The sequence below is a fragment of the Melanotaenia boesemani genome, chromosome 2 (genome assembly GCF_017639745.1).
Source record: "Melanotaenia boesemani isolate fMelBoe1 chromosome 2, fMelBoe1.pri, whole genome shotgun sequence".
Classification (NCBI taxonomy): Eukaryota; Metazoa; Chordata; class Actinopteri; order Atheriniformes; family Melanotaeniidae; genus Melanotaenia; species Melanotaenia boesemani.
The window spans coordinates 20,598,768-20,610,114 of NC_055683.1; the positions used below are offsets into that span (position 1 = coordinate 20,598,768).

General features: G+C 38.8%; 1 protein-coding gene across 1 annotated transcript; it reads left to right on the forward strand.

Annotated features, from left to right (window-relative positions):
* Positions 1–385: 385 nt before the first annotated feature.
* On the forward strand, positions 386–11,125 carry pold1 (polymerase (DNA directed), delta 1, catalytic subunit). The gene is made up of 27 exons (XM_042002496.1): positions 386–602; positions 1,182–1,370; positions 1,859–1,972; positions 2,065–2,205; positions 2,365–2,490; positions 2,720–2,888; positions 3,311–3,425; positions 3,555–3,684; positions 3,827–3,993; positions 4,098–4,202; positions 4,322–4,462; positions 4,581–4,691; positions 4,878–5,069; positions 5,153–5,241; positions 5,333–5,449; positions 6,593–6,706; positions 6,985–7,132; positions 7,741–7,836; positions 7,984–8,121; positions 8,539–8,714; positions 8,842–8,994; positions 9,079–9,181; positions 9,277–9,409; positions 9,684–9,797; positions 9,888–9,940; positions 10,080–10,177; positions 10,878–11,125. The coding sequence occupies exons 2-27, from the start codon at positions 1,184–1,186 to the stop codon at positions 10,963–10,965; spliced, it is 3,318 nt and encodes a 1,105-aa protein (XP_041858430.1). The 5' UTR covers positions 386–602; positions 1,182–1,183; the 3' UTR covers positions 10,966–11,125.
* Positions 11,126–11,347: the final 222 nt, after the last annotated feature.

The window sequence follows — 11,347 nt, forward strand, 5'->3', positions numbered from 1 at the left end:
AGTTTTTCAGGTTTTCAAGAAACCAAAGAAACTATTCATAAAAACCTACAGAAATGTCAAGATAGCTAGTCAATGAGAGCTCGGGCTGTTTAGAAGAATAAAAGAGATAGAAACCTAATAATGACTTACAACCTCGTTAAAATTGCACGACCAATACAGTCTTATAGCCTGTACTAAAATTTAAGTTTACCCATGTTTCAATTAAAATGAAGGAGCGATTATTATTGCTTTTCAGTTATTCTCTCGAGAGGTATTTTTCCCTCCCTTCTTGCTGCGTAAAGTCTGACGTCGTTTTGCCGCGAAAACACGGTCTTTTCTTGCAGTAGGTCTTGCCAAGCCGTGTTTAGCTTCCTGTTTGTTATTGCTCATTTCCCTTCAACTTCCGCTAGTTCTGTTTCGTCATCGTCTACTCCTTTGCTATTGGGCCTAGTAACGAAACGGAAATTTTCCGCGCTTTCGTCGGTGAAAGTTCACAAATTAAAGAGTGGCGGGAGCTGATGTCTATCGGGGTCTTTGTTGTTAAGCAGCAGTTTTGTAGGTCTTTATAACTTCTCTACAAGCGCTTCGGACGCTCATAGTTTACAAAGTCCTCCTACATTTAGGTAAGATTAGCCAAAGCGCGAGAATGTTTAGTGTTACAGCGGCGCTTGCTAGCTCTCTTTTATATTGTTTTAAGGCGAAAGAGCCCCAATTTTAACGAAGGTAAACACGTGTCACAATCCTTACCGCCGAATTACTGAGCTCCATATCCTTTACAATTACATGTAAATCTTTCATGCACAGTACGAACACCAGGAGACATTTTCAGAGTGCGCCTGAGAAAAGTTGCTAACTGGTGCTTGATTGTGATGCTGTTTGTGGAATGTGAAACTTGCAGCTGTCAAGTTATTTCATTGCACGGGCTGTGAAGTGTGGGATGATTGATCAATTTACACACACTTACTGTCACACTCAAAACGTTAATTTCTTCCACCTTGAACATCTGTTTGTGATTTTTATCGTTGGTGTAATCAAATCATCACCTGCTGACAAGATGGACAAGATTTATTTTTTTTTATTTTTTTTTTTACGTGTCCACGCGGCTTGATTTAGCCTTATGATGGGCAGGTTTTTTAATAACTGCAAGTTTCTTCCTTGGCATATCCTCTGCCCTCACTGTTTTTTCTTTTAATGACCTATAGGTATGGATTTTAAACGACGCAATGGTGGTTCTTTTATGGGCGGCAAGTCTCAGGCCAAGCGGGGTAAAATGGCTGGCGAATGGGAGGACAGTCCATCACAGTTTGAAGAAGAATTGTTGATGTTTGACGAAGCAGAGATGGATTCAGAGGAGATGGAGGGGCAAGCAGGACATGATGTCATTCCAGTGGGTAAGTGTGGCTCAGAGAAAAGGCAGTAATATTGGGTTGTGTAAATGACATGGAAACCTGTTTCTGAAATGATAGTGGTCCAAGTTTTTTCACTATATCCAAAACTTTAACCACTGGGTACGTTACAGTTTTAGTGTGACATAACATCTGACCTATACAGTCTTGACATTGACAATAGTAAGGCATGTTTCTATTTCTTCTCTGTATTTGTTATAAGACAATGTTCTAGTTGATAAAATCAGACCAGCCTTAATGAGTAAAGTTAAAATCCATTCATAATCTAAGTAAAGTAGCTGTTAAGATTTCACCTGTACCTGTAAGTAATACTTGTAATTTGTGGAATCAGGTTAACATCTATCTCATAAACTGACTTGACTGGTGCTTCGGTTTCTGGTAATCCTCCAACTGTTCTTACAGTAGATGCGCCCAGACTCATGGTGAATAATGCTCTTTTGGGTTTAACTCTATACACATCTTCTTTCTGTCAGGTGACCTTTTCTCAGCAGACCTCAACCCTCGTTGGCGAAGGCCTCCTGCTCCATCACTGAACCCATCATCTGATACCTTAGTCTTCCAGCAGATTGATCTTGACTACTACTTGGGTAATTATTAACACAAAAATGTAACTCAAAATTTAGGATTCAGAATGTCAGACGATGAGATTCAGATTGATTTCCCTTTTTGTGCCATGCAGGTGCATCAGTTGCCGGTATGCCTGGTCAGTCACAAGGAAAAGTACCAATCATTAGGATGTTTGGTGTGACAGACAGTGGAAACAGCGTGTGTTGCCATGTCCATGGTTTTGCGCCGTACTTCTACGTTCCTGCACCGAGTGGTGAGTTCTCCACATTATTGTATAACTTTTTATTTGTTACATACTTTTTATTCAATGCACATTATCTTTAGTTTATTAGTTAATCATATTCCCAGTAGTACCACTTCTGTGCTACCTATAGATACTACAGTTTTCTCTTTTTCTGTTTAATCTGGAAAGGGTTCAAATCTGATTACCTGGGTGAATTTAAAAGAGAGTTGAACTCTGTTGTTCTGAAGGACATGCGCTCCAATAAGGACAACATCTCAGTCACAGTGTTGGCTGTGGACATAACCCACAAAGAGAGTGAGTACAAGTAATATGCAAATGCTAAATAGAGTTTATTGTTCAGCTGGAAGTTTTAAAGATGTTCTTGAACAGTAATATGTGCTTATATATTTTTAAAACAAACTATTGTAGTTGATTTTAATGATAAATGTTGTATGAAATGAACATGCCTATATCAAGCTAGTGTAAGAATTAGCATTTTGCTGCTTGAAATAAAGAACTAAGCTTCCCTTTCTTTTTCCCAAAGGCATGTATGGTTACCATGGAAAACGCAGTTTGGATTTCTTGCGGATAACCATGGCGATGCCTCGTCTCATTGCACCAGCAAAGAGACTGCTGGATCAAGGCTTTAAGTTTGGACCCTTTCCTATCCAGAGTTATCAATCTTATGAGGCCAACATAGATTTTGAAATCAGGTATTTGTGTGTTTTATGAAAAAAAAGCTAAGTATATTACATGGCAGCCAGATGGAGGTGTTTAAACAACTTATTAAAATTGATCATTGTCATACAGTCATCAAGCATGTAAAGAAAGCTGTTGAATTGTATTACAGTCACAACAAAATAAATGAATTGTGCACATTTCTTTGAAGAATGGAAAGTAATTTGTCTACGTTGCAAAAACATATAGATCATATGTCACAAACTTTAGCAGTACAGCTTAATTATATATTCCAGTTATATGCATGAACATTTAAATTTTATGTCAATTAAAACAATTCATAAAGAATTATGCAGCTTTGATGGATATATTATAAATGAATTTCTAACAAAATAGATCATATGTCAACATGATGCTTGAGCTCTTTTCAGTCTAACGAACCTCCTTGTGTTTTCAGGTTTATGGTTGACAGCGATGTGGTGGGATGCTGTTGGATTGAACTTCCCAAAGACAAGTACCAAGTTCGTGAAGAAAAGAGCGCAGGTCAGACAGATTCTCAGTCCCCAGGCAAGGTAGGTCTAGATTTGATTCAATCTGCTTTTTCATTTGATCAAATGGCTGCACTTTGTCAGGAGTTCACTTTCCTCTCTTCCTATATCGGCTGTGTTCATGAACGTCCTCCTCTTGTTTTTGTCCTGCAGGTGTCTTTGTGTCAGTATGAAGTGGATGTTGGATGGGCAGATCTGATAAGTCACCCAGCAGAGGGAGACTGGCAGAGGATTGCACCACTTAGGGTTCTCAGCTTTGACATTGAGTGTGCAGGAAGAAAAGGTAAGTTTTCTTTTTTCTCTGCACTGTTGCTTTGCAGTAAACAAACAACCAACACAGTATTTAATTACATGACCAAGTCATGTCAGACTTGATAAAAAGAAAATGACCTTATTGACTTTGAGGTTCACTCTTTTCTTCCCAGGAATCTTTCCAGAACCAGACAAAGATCCCGTGATTCAGATAGCTTCTATGGTCCAGCGGCAGGGTGAGACGGAGCCCTTCATTCGCACAGTGTTCACCCTTCAGTCCTGCGCCAGCATTGTTGGCTCTCAGATATTATGTTTTACTCAGGAGAAACAGCTTCTCCAGGTAAACACCCAACTCACAAAGGCACTGATAAATGTTTCATTTTTACATGTTTCTTGTTAAATACATAGTGTCCTACCTGACATGTTATGTTTCTGGGTGAGCAGAGCTGGGCAGAGTTTTTGAGAACTGTGGACCCAGACGTCATCACTGGATACAACATTCAGAACTTTGACTTTCCCTATTTACTCAACAGGGCAGCTGCTTTGAAGGTTAGATGGAGCAATATTGCAAAAATCTGTAATTATATCAGCAACTGAAGCATAAAAACTTAAGAAGTGTTTTATTTTTCTTCAGTTTCCTCCTCAGCATTAAAAATTTGTCTGTCCAGGTGAATTATTTTCCCTATTTGGGCCGAATGCGAGGTGTCAGATCAGTTCTGCGAGAGTCAAGTTTCCAGAGCAAGCAGATGGGCCGCAGAGAGAACAAGACCATCAACATGGAGGGCCGAGTTCAGTTTGACCTGCTGCAGGTCAGCAGTGACTATTTTTTAATTTCTAACTTAATTCATAGTTTAGTTAGGATGCATATGCTATATGTTGTAGGTGAGAAGGTTTTATGAAAAGAACTGATTGTGGTGCTTCTCTCAGGTTCTCTTAAGGGATTACAAACTGCGCTCCTACACACTGAATGCTGTGAGTTTCCATTTTCTGCAAGAGCAGAAGGAGGATGTGCAGCATTCCATCATCACTGATCTGCAGGTAAGACACAAACCAATGGCTTTGATGAATCTGTATTTACTGAAATTATTTCTAAATACTGTTTAACGTGTCCATGTTAGACAGTATTTAGATGTACTGGTCATCCAGTTGTAGTGGCATATAAATAAATCAGTGTCAAAGCCTTTTGCCTCATCTGTCCCACTCTGTTTTTCGCCTCCAAATAAGAATGGAAACGAGCAGACACGCCGTCGTTTGGCAGTTTACTGCCTGAAAGACGCCTACCTCCCCCTGCGTCTGCTGCAGAAGCTGATGTGTGTGATCAACTACATGGAGATGGCCAGAGTGACCGGTGTGCCTCTCACATACCTGCTCTCAAGAGGACAGCAGATTAAAGTTGTCTCTCAGCTGCTGCGACAGGCAAGAAAGAAAAAAAAAAAAACCCAAAACATTCCTGTTTATTCTGAAATGGACTTGGAAACTAAGGGTGCATATATGTTTAGGCTATGAAACAGGACCTGGTCATGCCTGTTGTGAAAACAGAAGGAGGAGAAGACTACACTGGAGCAACTGTTATCGAACCAGAGAAAGGGTCAGTCTATGCTGCTCTGTAACCGCACTGCCTCTGTTATGTGGTGAATAAATACTTCTTATTTTCTTTTCCATTTCTCTCTTCTATGTAGATATTACAGCCTTCCTATCACCACCCTGGATTTCTCCTCCTTGTATCCGTCCATCATGATGGCGCACAATCTGTGCTACACCTCCCTGCTGCAGAAAGGCTCAGTGGAGAAACTGGGGTGAGCATTTTTTGTTTTTTATTATTTCAATCATCCTTTAAACAATAAGCTGCTTTAAGTTTCATGCTCATCTAAATAAAATGGACAATAACTTAATTTTTTCATCAAGTACTTTTGTTCCAATGTGAGTAGTTTTTCTAGAATAACAACTTCAGGCGTTTTGTTGTTTTACATTATATCTGTTTATACTGTTTACTATGGTTACTGTGGTAAATATGGCTGGGTATCACCACTAATGTCCAGAATCGATTCAATAATCCTGATGCCATTAGATTTCAATTAAATCCGATTTGATACAGATTCATTTAGATTTTTTTGTAACAACACCAATTCATGAATATTAGAGACATTCTCATAACTATTTTAATGAAACACTGAGCTCGTTTACAAGACCATCAAAATGAGATATCTGGGAGTAATCAGATTACTGTAGTAATCTAATATGACTACATGCACTTCTGAAATATGATATTTGAAAGATGGTTGTCTACATTTAACAGTCATTTATCGGATTTATTTCAGAGTACATACGTGTGTAGCGACATTTCCTGTCATCTTCAAAACATTCGGTGTTTGTTGAACACGGTGGAGCCCAAAGTCTTCGCGTTAGCTGCTAATGTGAGAGTGTATAAGCTGCTAAATAGTTTACAGGTGAATGTAATCCAATGGTCGATGGGGGGAAAAAAATCCAAATTTGGCATTATCTCGTGAGAGAAGACGTCTAGGTCCTTTTGTTGAAGCTGTGCATATAATCCAACAAAAAAAATTATCCTCCTTTTTTATGAAGTGTCTGATAGTTTTCCAGCCTTACATTTAAAATTTTTATCAATGTGTGTTCAGAAATGTTATGAGCGCAATTTTAAAAATCCGAATTTGGTATTATCTTGGCGAGAGAAGCTGATTTTGGACGGAAGCGACACCAGCAGCTGTTAAACTGTTCATATATGCTAGAATCTCGCTGAGCAGAGAGAGTAGGGTCACTGTTGTCACCAGAAGAGGAAATGTATATAAAACTAATTTGATCTCTGAGTTTTATCAATCAATATTGCTTTTTTATTTTTATTTTTTCTTAACCCAGCCCTGTCCTTAGCCAGCCTACTTATATTTGTTTTCACTGGCTTCATTGTGGTTGTGTATGTGCAGCCTGTCACCAGAGGAATTCATCAAGACTCCTACAGGTGATCTGTTTGTGAAGAGCTCTGTGAGGAAAGGACTTCTCCCTGAGATCCTTGAGAACCTGCTGTCTGCTCGAAAGAGGTTTGAACTAGTTTAAATGTTTGTTAAAAAAAAAAAGACAATCATAAATAATTTAAACTACTTCGACAAATTGGTGTTTATAAAAGAACGAAACAAATTGGATGATTGTTGAACGTTCTTACAGCTTAGTAGATGCTGTAGAGAATTAAAAAGGGGAACATAGATATTTTATTTATTTATTTTTTTTAACCCTGATCAACACATTCTTGGTGTGGATGTAAACTCAGATAGTCCGAATGAGGTGCTCTTTCTCAGATTATCCCACTGTCTGTCCACAGGGCTAAAGCAGAGCTAAAGAAGGAAACCGACCCATTCAAAAAGCAGGTGCTGGATGGCCGACAGCTGGCCCTTAAAATCAGTGCCAACTCTGTGTATGGCTTCACAGGAGCCCAGGTGGGCAAGCTGCCCTGCTTGGAGATCTCACAGGTGAGCACTTCTGTCTTGATAAACGATGGAGATGAAAAGGTTGTATTTAGATTTGTGCTGTGTATGCTCTGTATCCATCTTCCAGTCAAAGACGTTGTCCCAGTTTGAGTTGCTGCTGCTGTTCATACTGTTGTACACAGATGTGAAATGTGAGCAGGAAGTGTAAACAACAAAGATGTACAGTAAAGATAAGCATGTAAATAGAAACCACAAAACAGGTGGCGAAAGAAACGGTTTTTATTCCCCCATTTTATGAAAAGACTAATCTTCAATATTTTATGCATATAGACAGTTTACTGGTCTGTGATGGCAAACCAATGCAAAAGTGCCTTAAACCTGTATTTTATCTAACAGACAACATGGTTCAACTGTTTGAGAGGGGGGTAAAAAATCCTACTTTATTTGTGATCTCAGTTATTATAACTTTATGGGCTTAATCTCCTCATAATGTGAGTCCATAAACTGGTGGATGACATAACAGACTATATTTATTTTTTATACACTGCATTTTTGCAGCGCATGGCTTGTAATTTGGTTGATACCTTTGCTTATTGCAACATCTCAGATTATAAATTTGGGAGAACATTTATAATATTTGTCTCATCCAGAGTGTCACCGGTTTTGGAAGACAAATGATCGAGCAAACAAAACAGCTGGTGGAGTCCAAGTACACCATTTCCAATGGTTATCAAGCCGATGCCAAGGTGAGGAATACACCTGGACGCCCTCCACTAAATCTGAAATTAACTTTCTTTCCTTTTTAATTATTTCCATCTTATCAGATAGTTTACACATAACTGTGTCCATGTGATTTTAAGACAGTTAATTTGTTTTTTTGTTTTTCTGTAAAGGTCATTTATGGAGATACAGACTCTGTCATGGTCAAGCTTGGTGTTGCAACTGTAAAGGAAGCCATGAATATTGGGAGGGAAGCGGCTGAGTGGGTGTCATCCCATTTTACACCACCCATCAAGCTGGAGTTTGAGAAGGTACCATTTCAGTCCAATTCATGTATTTAACCTGCTGAATTTTAAAATATGACATCATTTGATGTGAAACAGTAAATTCCAGGCTTTGCAGTCAGATCCTCAGCTCAGGAACTTCTTGAAGATCTAAAGCTTTCAGATTCAATAATGTCTTTTAATAAGTGCTTTTTCCCCCCAGTATGTCCTTATAAATGATAGCTTTTATTACCAACGTCTTACCTGTATTGTGTATTGCATTGTTATTGAATACTTAAGTTTATTTTTGTGTTATACTAATTTAATAGTTTTTATCTGCTACACTCTGACCTTCAGCTATACTATACAACTGATGCGATCTATGAGTTATTATAGATGTTTATATGTAGATTGTAGATAAATAAGAAGTCATTTAACAAGAGCTTATTTCTGTAATCTCTACAGGTGTACTACCCGTACCTGCTGATCAACAAAAAGCGCTATGCAGGCTTGTATTTCTCTTCTAGTGCAGACATGCATGACAAAATGGATTGTAAAGGCATTGAGACGGTTCGCAGAGACAACTGCCCTCTGGTGGCCAACCTTATCAACACTTGTCTGCAGAAAATCCTCATTGACAGGTACACACACTCTTACTTAACCAGTTTGTTTAGTGAACAAAATTTAATTTGGACTGAAAAATAATGTTATAAAACTGGCAAATGGTGGTCAAAGCTCTTCTCTGTTTTATTACTTGGGTATTTTTAGGGATCCCCAAGGTGCTGTAGATCATGCCAAAGAAGTGATCTCTGACCTGCTGTGTAATCGTATCGACATTAGCCAGCTGGTCATCACCAAGGAGCTGACACGCACAGCCCAGGAGTATGCTGCCAAGCAGGCACATGTGGAGCTGGCAGAAAGGTCTGACTACACAGTCAATGACCCCCCTCCTTCAAACAGAAAATTTCTGTGTGCAAATTTAACTTTTTTAATGCTGTTTTCAAGGATGAGGAAAAGAGATGCGGGCAGTGCCCCAAACCTGGGAGACAGAGTTCCATACGTCATCATCAAAGCTGCAAAGGGAGCAGCAGCCTACATGAAGTCTGAGGTGTGTAACATAATCTCCGTCTGGAGGGATGGTTTCATCTTACTGCATCATACACGTTTACCCCCAGTGATAATCCTGTTTATTTCACATTTCAGGATCCGATCTACGTGCTTGAGAACAATATTCCTATTGACACACAATATTACCTGGAACAGCAGCTGTCCAAACCCCTGCTGAGAATATTTGAACCCATCCTGGGGGAGAGCAAGGCAGAGAGCACCCTGCTAAGTACGTCAACACTCACACATGCAAACATCCTGGGCTATGTAATGGTTCAGTTTTTATAGATTTAAAATTTAGAAAGAGTTTCAGTGAGCGGAGAGAATGTTTTAAAGCTGAACTCTATATAAATTTATTTAGTTTCAGGTTTATCATTTCATCCTGTGTTGGGGAATTGTGTGGTTATTAATGATATACCAATTAATCTATGTCAGTTTTTTTCAGGCAAAACAAAGAAGATGCATTTTGTTTTTATGTTTATTACTTCTTCCTGTTCCTCCAGAGGGCGATCACACACGCTGTAAGACTGTGTTGACCTCTAAGGTTGGAGGCCTCATGGCATTTGCTCAGAGGAGAAGCACCTGCATTGGCTGCAAAGCTGTCCTGAAGACGGATGGTGTGGTATTTTTTTTCTTTTCATTTTTTTCCCTTGCTTTGATTTTTTTCTGGTTTGGAGTCTTGAATGTTAAGTTTAATGTCATTTCAGCTGCTGTGTGTGATTTCTGCAAGAAGAAGGAGTCTGAACTGTATCAAAAAGAGGTATGCACTACTGTCAATCATCTCGCCTTCTAGTGACTTTTGAGGGACTTATCTATAAAAAAACACATTTCCAAACTTTATTTAACTCCATTATTTATCCTTTAATTTCTAACAAGTTGTTAACATCCATGTTGTACAGATTTTTCACCTGAGCACATTAGAGGAGCGTTTCTCTCGTCTGTGGACTCAGTGTCAACGCTGCCAGGGTTCCCTCCATGAAGATGTGCTCTGTACCAGGTACATACATAATACATATGTACACACTAGGGCTGCTATGATTAATCGATAAAATTGATAAATCGAATTTTCCATTTCTGGAGATTTAATTTTATGAAAATCAGGATTTTTTTTCTATAGTTAGTTAGCAGCAGACTTAGCCCTCCCTCCACATCACAACGGTGTTTGTCTAACAGATTTTCAGTGAAGTGACCCTTCACTCATGCCTGGGATTTAGCTGTGCATATAACTGCAGTGAGAAATGCTGCTCTCTACGAGATGCAGAAGTCATCTTTAGCCCACAAACTCTAGTTAAGAGACGACCTTCATCAGGGGAATTATTTCTGTAGTGGATCCTGTATGATAAGGATCCAGATGGAAAGAGATCACGGATGCATTGTGTCGCATATTTCTATGTAAGATATGAAGTCGTTTATATGGTGGAAAAGCTGACATTATATGCTTTATTTTTGCCGGCATTCATCTATATAAACAAATAAATGTTTTTAATAAGTTTATTCATGTTTTGTAAAAGAAAAACAAAAAAAAAAATCTATTAATATCAGAAATCTGATTTGGTTATAAAAAAATGGGAGATTTTATTTTTAGGCCATGTCGCCCAGCCGTAGCGCACACACACACACACACACATCAAAACTGGTGAAATCAGCCTGTTCACTGCAGAATTATGGGAACACTGTCTATGCTCATTCCTCTGCAGCCGGGACTGTCCCATTTTCTACATGAGGAAGAAAGTTCAGAAAGATTTGGACGACCAGAGCAAGCTGGTTTCTCGCTTTGGATGGTGAGAGAGGAATATTGATAGCAGATGTACTTTATTTCTGATTACCTTGGACTCTCATCCTTACACCATATTTTGGTGCCTGTAAAAATGCATATATGTCACTTTATCAATGTTTTCTAAAATGAATTAAATGGTTTCTTTTTGTATAATAAAATGCAGTAGCAATCAAATCCTTTGGAACTGTGTCCCGATACTAATCATTGAACAATTATTGTGGGAAGGGGAAAAATGCTGTAATGTACAGACAGGAAGGTGAACCACACATCTGTCAGTCTGTTAACTTCGATGAACATCTGCACGTTTTGGACTCACCAATCTTACTTCACATCAAAGTGTTACAGAGATGAAAAGAGGAACTTGGTTATTCTTCACTGTTCTCAAAATTC